Below are 11,116 nucleotides of genomic sequence, written 5' to 3'. Positions count from 1 at the left end.
CAGTGGTGTAAAGTAATTAAAGTACATTTACTTAAGTACTGTACATAAGTAAAATTTTGAGGTACCGTACTTGATTATTTCCAATATCCTATACTTTTACTTCTACTCCACTACATCTCGGATGCAAATATTGTACTTTAATTTTTATTATTACAAAACACATTAACCACTGCAGCCCTATATAAATTTCGTCCATTTGAAAATAGCCGATCTACAAGTTCACAATGCCACACATCGCATTGCGACACATTGTGAGCTTGTAGATCTGCTATTTTCAAAATATTTTCATTTGAAAACTTGAAATGGGACATTCTGCATAATGAGTACTTTCTACTTTTGACACTTTAAGTACATTTTGATGCCAATACTTTTGTACTTTTACTCAAATCGGGCCAAACCGATATATCATGGTTCTCTATCTTTCTCTTTTTTTATTAGCACAGCAGGGATATTCCACTTTCAAAAGAACTTTTGGTCATTTTATTGTCTAATCAGGATTTTATGAACAGTTTTTAATTTGCTTCATTCAGTAAATCTATATATTTGATGTAAATGTTATCAGGCCCTCCTCCTTCAGGACCATACACAGTGACACACCCATTGTAACTTCAATCTTCATTAAAAACACCCATTATTCTTTCTGGTGACTCATAATACCATGCTAATACATGAGCAGGCCATGTTTTTTCAATAACTGTTTTCTATTATTTTTAATACTTTTTGAGGAAAATGGAAAAAATGTAATACAATAAAAAATATTAAAGATAATTGAAAAAAGTTATTGAAAAAACACGGCCTGCTCACGTGTTGCTGTTTACAACCCGACAGGGTGTACTTTTGCTTCCTGATGCTACAAGATTTTAATGCCCCGGTTATCTGCTAGTGTAAGGACACCTTTTAGTGAGCAGAGACCAGAACATGGACTCACGTATCATCATCATCCGACCGCGGTTCTAGACGCTCTTCATCCACATCCACGTCAGAATCCTCTTCCTCATCCTCCAGTTTCTTGTTCTCCTCAGCATCACTCTTCCCTTCCTCCTCTCTTCTGTCCTCTGTCACTGGTTCTAAGTGTGTAAACCACAGGAAAAGCAGAGTCAGTCCACACGTTATTTAGTCAGGACCACTCACTTCAAAGTAGATTTAACCATTCATTGCATAAATGGAATACAGTTAATCTTGGCATTAAAGGGCTCCGCGTTCGGAGATGTTCCCTGAATTTTGTGCAAGCTTTTTGAGCATGCTAAGCAAAATCAGGGAACGCAAAGCAAGACTCCCCATAGGGATATAATAGCACAACAATAGCAATACATTGACACATAACTCAATCAAAGGTGGAGGCTGGGGTGGAGGAGGCAGCTAGCAGCGAGTGTTCGTTGCTTCGGAAACCAAGCATAGGTAGTGAAAGCAAGCCGTATTTAAAGGAGCATTCCCTACTGAATGAGAGCTTTGATTGGAGTATGGCAGTGTGACGTAATGGCCAGAAGATATGTGAATGAGGAATAGGATAAGTCCTGACATGAAAATGTTTGAGAACCACTGGCTTACGCTAGGAGGGGAATCGTATGAGGTTGTTACCAAAGTTCAGCGAGCGGTAGCGAGCTAGTCGCCGTGTCGAGCTTTGCGAAGGTCGCATGAGCCGACTCAGCGCCGTTAGAGGTTGTAAACCAGGGGGCCAGAATAGTAAATCTTAGTCCGCCCGACTTTAGGCCCCCACTGTTGTGCTCAGATTCGTTGCTCCCAAGCTCCTAAGCCACGAGGGCCGTGAACGTTGGTAACAACCCCAGCCGATTGCACTCCTCGTCTGGCTTACGCTGCTGGGTGGCGTCCAGGGTTGATGATGTCAGCTCAGCGTTGGCCAGGGCGTTGAGGAGTGTTCGAGGAGGACTTTCTCCCCACTGCTTCCTCCCCTCTGGACCCCCTTCTTCCTCCTCACCAACTTCATGTGGGGAAGAGACGTAGGGTTGCAACGCTTAGTCCAAACAAATCCATTGAATTCATTATAAAATTGAATTAACTTGAATAAAAAGGTTGTATATTAAATATTACAGAACGTAGCATGTAGATCGGCTATTGTCTGTATTTTTGTATGATGATGAAGTATAAAATAGATAAGTGGTTAATCAGACTATTCGATTCAGGAGTTTATAAAATGTCGATTCGTTAATTTAAAAAAATGCACGCACACACGCACGCCGCACACACACACACACACACACACACACACACACACACACACACACACACACACACACACACACACACACACACAGAGTACCTTGTCCAGGTGTAGCTATGGTGCTACACACCAGGTCCATCTCTGCCAGGGCGTTGAGCAGAGTGCGGGGGGCGTCCCGTCCCCACCCCCTCCTCGCCTCCCCCCCTCCGACCCCCCGCCATGCCCTGCCTCTCAGCTCCTCCCCTGCCTGGAAGGTCAGGGTCTGGTTCAGCATGTCTACCACCTGCTGATGACAGACAGACAGACAGAGGCAAGAAAAGGAAGAGAAAAGAAATGAAAAGGGACAGAAATGAGAATTACATGAGGCAGCAGTGGCTCAGGGGTAGAGAAACCGTCATTAGAACACGAAGGGTTCCCAGTTCGATCCGGGGCTCCCCCAGAGTTAGTGTTGAAGAGTCCTTGAGCAAGACTCTGAACCCCTGGTTGCTCCCGGTGAGCAGCATGGTGCCTTGCATGGTTTCCTCTGCCATCGGTGTGTGAATGTGTGTGTGAATGGGTGAATGTAATGCACAATCTCTGTAAAGCGTCTTGCATTTTCCATTTTACAGTACTACAGAGTCCTATGCCACCAATCACCAGTCTGTATGTATATTGACCAATATTGTGTCAAAAGATTATATTTTAGACAAGCTAAAGGGATATTTCACTTTCACTTTTTTTATTTTGTAATTTTATCAGTATTTTGGGAACACCTGGGACAATTGCTTGATTCAGTATTTAGATATTTGATATTCATTTTATCAGACACGCTCCCTTCCTATACAACCCCATTGTAACTTCAAACTCCATTTTAACCATGACAGATTAATCAAAAACACCTGTTCTTGGTTCTGGTGACTCATACTGTCCTACAAATATGTGAGCTGGACGTTTTTCAATAGTTTTTTAAAAATGTTCAAAATAATTATTACAAAAAGAAAAGGAATAGAGTTTGAAGTTACAATGGGTTTGTATAGGAAGAGTGTCTGGCCCTAGTCAAGGGAGAGAGAAAAATACAGGGAGAAAGTGAGAGTAAGAGAGAATTATTGAATGCCTCACAGCACGGCACCGAGACCGAGTGCCGTGCTGCGAGCTTGTAGATCTGCTATTTTTTTTAAAAATCGTGATTTTTGAATATAATTATCTTTAAAAGCGAACATTTTTAACTCAAATATTTGTTTCTGGATGGTCCCTGGAACAACATGTTTTGAAACATCCGTATTGTCCACTTACATCTTGCTCTTCCTTTCCATCAGACTCCTCTTTCCTTTGCTCTTGTCTTTTCTCTTCTTCACTGCTCTCCTCTTTCATCCCTCCATCATCTAATGAGATCTCGAACATGATTCCTTTCTACGAAAGAGGAAGAAGGAAAGAAAAAAAGAATCAAACCCAGTGTGGTGTGAGCGGCGCTTTTTATGAGTTTATTTCATTAAAGCGAAGCTTGGCCAATGAGCCAACTATGGGTCATGCATACATACGTACATAGATACGGTACATACAGACAAAGCCAGATGTAGGAGCAGCTAGCACCACTCAAAAACACACACAAACTCAACAACCACATACACCTTCAAAGCTGTACACCTGACTTACAAACCTGTGGGCTCTTTCTTATCACATTGCTCTAAGCTCAGATTAAACTCCAAAAAGCGACTCACACAATGCCCACGTTTGTTTTATTTGGAGCACAGTCTGGCGTTGTGTGAACTCCATATTTGGGCAAGAGTGACGTTATATTGATGACGCGAGGTTAAGGCGGTTATTAAAAAGCCGGAACGCAGAGTGTGAGAGGGCAATTGCTACAGAGACGATAACAGAGTCAGCACAGCCGCAAATGTAAATCACTACAAAAGAGATCCGAAGACAAACCTATAATAATCCGTATAATATACCGGTTTCAGGCTCTGAGGTCATACATACAATACAATACACACAGGGTGTTGTCATCTACTACAGTCTATTGTGCACCTGCTGGGTACAACCTACACTCTGCCATGGCACTTCAAGTCCTCAGCTACATATGGAGCCCAGTCCTTATTGTGTGTCAGATGGTGCTGATGCAGTGCATCTTCTACAGTTCCTTGGGTCTGTGGTTGTTCTGTCACGGTTCACTGGACCAGATCTTCAGCTATGACATTGTCGGATTCACTACAATGCAGGGCTGGTTCTCAGTAATGGCATTCATCTCGACCTCGCTAACCTGTGCCGTCGGCCTGCGGTTTTTCATTCGTCGGGTGACGCAGTGCCTGGACTTCTCTGTCTCCGTGCATTTCTTGCATTTGATTGCCTGCTGGATTTATACCGACGCCCTTCCAGGCTTGTCCTGGTGGGTTGTGAATGTGATCTGCATGTTACTGATGGCTGTGGTTGGAGAATACCTGTGTATGCGCACTGAGCTCAGGGCGACCCCCAATAAGCAAAAGTGGACCTAAAGTCTATGAACCCAATGATTCTAAACCTTTTTCCTTTTCAAGGGTCCATTTGATTCCATTGGTATAGTCCCAGAGTTACAGACCCGCTGACGCCTCAAGGACCCCCCGGGGGTCCCTCTGGACTCCACGTTCATAAGCAGTGGTCTAACCTTTGGGCTGCATTGACAAGGAAGATGTGAGGCATACAGAACTCTGGTGGAGAACCTTTTGCGACGGAGCAAGGAGAATCACTTGCATCTGAAGGTCAGCCAGGAAATGGAGTTGGTGTTGGACCTCTGGAGGAAGAAAGAACCCCCCCTGACCCCCAGGGCCCTGATGTGGAGGAAATGGTCCATAATGCGGTCCATATCTACAACTAACTGGACTGGAAAACCAACACTGATGCATGTATAAGAATGGGCTAGGCAGGCAGACATTTCTTCCTCTGGAACCTTGGCTTTAATCTTTTATACTTCAGACAAAAATAAAAATGTTATTATGCTGCTGCTGTGTTTTGGGGGGGTTGATCAGCAAGAGGAATGCTTGCAAAATTGACAAGCTGGTAAAATAAAGACTTGGTCATTGGTGCTGTATAAGGCTGGACACCGTGTTGGAACGAGGGCAAAGATCTCATATCATATCATCATGTGGACGATGCCATCAACCTCTTGCACTGTGTGCTTTCACAGCAGTGGAGCACCTTCAGCTCTAGTCACTGGGGTGATGGAGCATAGACATGAACCTTTCTTTCTTCATCCCTATTCCTCTCTCTCAAAAGGATTGTAAAGAGAATGTGTTCTTAATTTGATCCCCTCTGGTGACTGTGGGTACTTTATTGAAGTACCTACAGTACCTAATTTACAAATGGCCCATATAAAAGAATAATGTTGCAAATTGCATACAACCACTATACACCACCATTAGTTGCTCAACTTTGAACTCACAGATTCAATATCCTGAAAGAAATAACATAAGCCGAGTAGGCAAAAGTGGTCAATTTCAGCTATTTAAGGACTTTTTATTTTTTATTTTAACACATTTCTTTAATAAAACATTTTAAACTTTGATGTCTGCACTCACCTTGTCCCTGTGCTTCCTCTGCAGAGTTCTGTTCTCATTCCTAATCTGTCTCAATGCCTCCTCAATGTCCTGGACAACATGAAATCAAAGAAAGAATTCCTTCTGGTCAGCAAACATAAATATCACACATATCAGTCTTCCGTTCCCAAAAGGAGATGCATGTATTTCATTCAGTCTGACCAGAAGCAGTGATGAAACATATCCTCACTGGCCTCAAGGGATGGGACGATATGGAAAAATCATATCACGATTATTGTGACAAAAGAAATCACGCTTTACGATATTATCGCAATAATTAAAAAAAATCCATTATCCTGGGGCAGAACATTTGTCAAAAAATAGTAGATCAAGCTCACAACTAGCAGATCAAGCAGATCAAGCTTCATCACATGCGTGACATCACAAGTCAGTTGAACATAGGGTCAAGTTCGTTTTGGATGTCGAGCAATTTACAAATAACTAGAAGCTAAAGTTTGTGAATTTCTGTGCATATTCTAACTGTGGAAGGCAGATGGCCAAATGTTTTCTTTTATTCTTTTAATTGTAACAAGAAATCTTGTGAAATAAAATGTCGTCAGCCAATCATCAAGGACGATGATACACGAAAGAAGAATTAAAAATAAATTGATTTATGTTTTAAATAGAAATAATGTGAGGCGTTTAGTAAATTAGGAGGATAAACCCCTGTTACCTGAGCAGGTGGGGCTCTGGGTTTGTCTTGGTGTTTACTTTGTGCAGGAGGTCCTGGGTTCTTGCTTTTCTCAACCAGGTAAGTTCCTTGTTTCACCTGCGGATGGGCCTGATACATCACAGTAGAAACATAGTCAATAATTTAATATACCGGTACTTGGCATGTGCGCCGTGCGTGTCAATATGCTGATGTATTCTGTTAAGCTACAAGTCTATATATAGCCTTATTTATGTGGTATATATAGCCTATGTGGTATATAGCCTTATTTATGTGGTATGCGCTCTTACTCTGTGAGCCACCGGTGTGCCCCAACCACTCATATATTTGTGCTCAGCATACAGTATGGTGCCCTGCTCTACCACAGTCAGTCAGACATTGCTTCTGTCCTACTGTTTTTATGTCCTACTGTTTTATGTGCAAATAAGAGATGTTTGAACGAATGTAGTGGTAGAGTAGCTTATCAAGATCAGAATGAGAAAGACCCGAACGTAACAAAGTACATTTACTCAAGTAAAGAATTTTAGGTACTCCATTTTCTGGTACTTTATAATTGTGACCACTATGAGAACAGGCACATCTTGTCCATGTGTAACGCCTCAATGTCTATAGCTGCTGACCTGTTGTGACATCACATTCCATCCTTGTCCCTTGTACCTCATATTTAGGAAAATATTTTGTCCATATTTTGTCCAACTTAAACAACCAACAGAAACTTGAATCTTGCAAATTAATTCTGTCATGCACGACGCTTTTCGCCCTTAGGCGTCTCACTGGTTCTACTTAACTACATGTATTTGATATCTTTATTTACTTTGCAGATTGGAAATAACCATAAAACAAGGGTTCCTGGTGGTTGTTTTGCATACCTCAGCCTCAGCTCTCCTCCTCAGTCCTCTCATTTCCTCATAATACTGCTGTCTGATGAGCTCCAGCTGACGCAGGTACTGCTACACACGCACACGCACGCACACACACACACACACACACACACACACACACACACACACACACACACACACACACACACACACACACACACACACACACACACACACACACACACACACACACACACACACACACACACACACACACACACACACACAGTGAGTGTCATGTTATTCAATCATTGGACAGTAACAGCAAGGAAAATCAACATTGAATCCAATGAAGTGGAGGATTCATTATTACCCATAATCAGTTCAAATCAAATTCAATTCAAGTAAAAATAAAACCATCAGTCTTCTCCGAGCCCCCAGAGCCACGGTAGAACAGTGAAGCGGCTGTCGCCTGGTGGTCATTCTGGGATAGCATTTAAAATGCTACTGTGCTAATGTTAACGCTACTGCGTACCCTAGTGTGCCTGCTCGGTGCTCAAGACTTCCGCATTTGGGCCCCTAATTTGGGTGCCCAAATGCGCAAGTAGAGCATGCTTCAAACGCCAGTGAGCATCTTTCATTTAGATGAATAGCTGGGGGCAGGGCGGGGCAGTCCGCCCTCTAGTTTATATATACAGTAACTCTATGGTCCTCTCTTGTACCTGCTCTAGTTTATATATACAGTAACTCTATGGTCCTCTCTTGTACCTGCTCTAGTTTATATATACAGTAACTCTATGGTCCTCTCTTGTACCTGCTCTAGTTTATATATACAGTAACTCTATGGTCCTCTCTTGTACCTGCTCTAGTTTATATATACAGTAACTCTATGGTCCTCTCTTGTACCTGCTCTAGTTTATATATACAGTAACTCTATGGTCCTGTCTTGTACCTGCTCTAGTTTATATATACAGTAACTCTATGGTCCTCTCTCGTACCTGCTCTAGTTTATATATACAGTAACTCTATGGTCCTCTCTTGTACCTGCTCTAGTTTATATATACAGTAACTCTATGGTCCTCTCTCGTACCTGCTCTAGTTTATATATACAGTAACTCTATGGTCCTCTCTTGTACCTGCTCTAGTTTATATATACAGTAACTCTATGGTCCTCTCTCGTACCTGCTCTAGTTTATATATACAGTAACTCTATGGTCCTCTCTCGTACCTGCTCTAGTTTATATATACAGTAACTCTATGGTCCTCTCTCGTACCTGCTCTAGTTTATTATATATACAGTAACTCTATGGTCCTCTCTCGTACCTGCTCTAGTTTATATATACAGTAACTCTATGGTCCTCTCTTGTACCTGCTCTAGTTTATATATACAGTAACTCTATGGTCCTCTCTCGTACCTGCTCTAGTTTATTATATATACAGTAACTCTATGGTCCTCTCTCGTACCTGCTCTAGTTTATATATACAGTAACTCTATGGTCCTCTCTCGTACCTGCTCTAGTTTATATATACAGTAACTCTATGGTCCTCTCTCGTACCTGCTCTAGTTTATATATACAGTAACTCTATGGTCCTCTCTCGTACCTGCTCTAGTTTATATACAGTATACAGTAACTCTATGGTCCTCTCTCGTACCTGCTCTAGTTTATATATACAGTAACTCTATGGTCCTCTCTCGTACATGCTCTAGCTTATATATACAGTAACTCTATGGTCCTCTCTTGTACATGCTCTAGTTTATATATACAGTAACTCTATGGTCCTCTCTCGTACCTGCTGGCCTTTCTTCTTCCTGTCCTGAGGTAGGTGTGGTTGTGCGCCTCGGACCGCTTCCTGCTCCGCGCTGACGGGCTTCCTGTAGCGCTCAGCGTCAGCAGTAGACGGACGCAGACCCTGGAATTGATAGGTTACTTCAGTGGTTCTCAACCTTTTCTGGCCACGACCTCAAAAATAAACATATTTGAACTGGGGACCCCCCCCCCCCCCAATGTTTAATTTGTCATTTTAGAGGTATTAAAAGTCCTTAAACTGTCACTTTAGAAATGTGCATATACCCCCTACACTTAAACTTTATGTTGGTTTGTTTACTGTTGAGTGAGAAAACAACATTGCACATTAAGTTAATCATCTGGGGACCCCCCTAAATCATTGTGGGACCCCTAGGCAATGGCATCCCACAGGTTGAGAACAACTGGTTTAGTTGATAATAGTGAAAGTGTCTGGTAAAATGTTTTGCCTAAAATGCAAATGACAGGCCTATTCTTTGAAAGTTTTCTCTTTTTCTTTTTTACAGGACAGTAATCTTTGTAAGAGGACAATATCCTTTTGTACAGTTTCTGTATATTATTCAATTGGCACATCTGTTAGATCATCTGATTTCAAATCTTTCTCCTAATTTAAAGTGCAGCATGTAATAAGGTGTAAAATGTCAAGGCTTTGTCATCTCACCAGCTGTTTCTCAGCCCTCAGCTTGTACTGGTTGGCTTCCTGCCTCCTCTGGAGGTACTCGTTACGAGCTGCAGCCACCCTGACATGACAGGCACACAGAGAGGAACACACACTGGGGTTCAGATACAAGCTCGGCTGTCCACACCGAGAATGATAACTAGAACTATAAAACAATCGCTCTAACTCAAGTGGATTGGCAGAGTGCAGGTGTCGAACCTTGGCTCTGACGGGAGCGTGTCATAATTTCGACATATCATCTGTTCGACGTCCCACCTTTTCGACGCAGGTGAATGTTAACCTGTTGAAATGCTAACCTGTCGACGCTGGTGAATGCTAACCTGGTGAATGTTAACCACTACGCTTAAACCTAACCCAAACCCTTACCTCAGTAAAACTATGCCTAAACTAACCCTAACCCTTAGTCAAAATGATGGGACGTCGAAATAGCGAGATTTCAACGGCTCGGACATCCACCACAACATTACAAGAGCCGTGATTACCGATGACAGCAGCGTTTCTTTTGAGACAGACTAGTGACTCATGTTATTACCGACGGTTAGTTCCTTCCAACGATACGTTTGCACTGAGATAACTTGAAGAATGTTTGATGAAGACAGCAAATCCAAACATGACTTATTGTTGTGCCTGTGTCAATATTCCACCAATAGATGGAGCTAGTGTCCACTTCAGTACATGCTATAGTGACAACAGTGTGGTGAACAAAGAAGTTGGGATCACTTTGCTATTTGTTGATTAACAAAAACACTGACAGCCTATCAAAATGTCATGTTAAACACATCACTCACGTGCATCATGTTTTACATAATTTTATTGTTCATCATTCTCATTCTCATTATGGTTATTGTTCTTGGTGTGGACATTTTCATTTTACAGTACGTTGTTTTGTAATGATTAGGATTGTGAACGTGATAAATGTACTGTATGTTTGTGAAGCAACGCAGGCCTACCTTGCTGTCTGTATTAACTCAACAACTATTTAAATCCATTTGTAACACTGAGCGTGTACAATTGTTCACTTCTCTCGACCACACATCGATACAGAGGCTGATGTCAACAGCCCAGCGCACCGAAGGTGAGCTTTCCCGCTCTCCAGGGAATGAGAAACAGTGTGTAGTCAAGGCAAAATGTGGTGGCGGAAATGTATAGCTTGCCAAATATATGTATTGTGTACTTACTCGTTGGCCTGCCACCATTCAATCTCATTGAAGGCAGTCAACAACCCTGCAAGCCAAATTACGTCATAATGATGTTATCATAATGTCTTCCGGTGACGTTCAGAACTAGGCCAGATCACAGCCTATATGGGGATGATCTTGACGCCATTACCAGGACGTCATATGGACTTTTTTGTTTGACAGCATTATTGTTATTGTTTGTAATGTTAGTTGTTGTTGTTTTTTGTTTCACACAG

The 11,116-nt window shown here is 42.1% G+C and overlaps 1 protein-coding gene across 1 annotated transcript in view; it reads right to left on the bottom strand.

The window, feature by feature from the left end:
• LOC308307466 (serine/threonine-protein kinase Nek5) overlaps positions 1 to 11,116 on the bottom strand; it is a gene marked incomplete at both ends in the record, with an annotated part of 32,407 nt that overhangs the window by 341 nt on the left and 20,950 nt on the right. Inside the window, 9 exons of the mRNA XM_080752730.1 lie at positions 929 to 1,067; positions 1,814 to 1,939; positions 2,279 to 2,465; positions 3,452 to 3,568; positions 5,710 to 5,778; positions 6,401 to 6,508; positions 7,267 to 7,347; positions 9,010 to 9,129; positions 9,685 to 9,763. Of these exons, the coding sequence (XP_080608856.1) occupies positions 929 to 1,067; positions 1,814 to 1,939; positions 2,279 to 2,465; positions 3,452 to 3,568; positions 5,710 to 5,778; positions 6,401 to 6,508; positions 7,267 to 7,347; positions 9,010 to 9,129; positions 9,685 to 9,763 (1,026 nt within the window). The remainder of the gene's footprint in view (positions 1 to 928; positions 1,068 to 1,813; positions 1,940 to 2,278; positions 2,466 to 3,451; positions 3,569 to 5,709; positions 5,779 to 6,400; positions 6,509 to 7,266; positions 7,348 to 9,009; positions 9,130 to 9,684; positions 9,764 to 11,116) is intronic.

The sequence above is a fragment of the Nannobrachium achirus genome, assembly GCF_963921795.1.
Source record: "Nannobrachium achirus genome assembly, chromosome: 22".
NCBI classification, from domain to species: domain Eukaryota; kingdom Metazoa; phylum Chordata; class Actinopteri; order Myctophiformes; family Myctophidae; genus Nannobrachium; species Nannobrachium achirus.
This window is presented reverse-complemented; position numbering and strand designations above follow the sequence as displayed.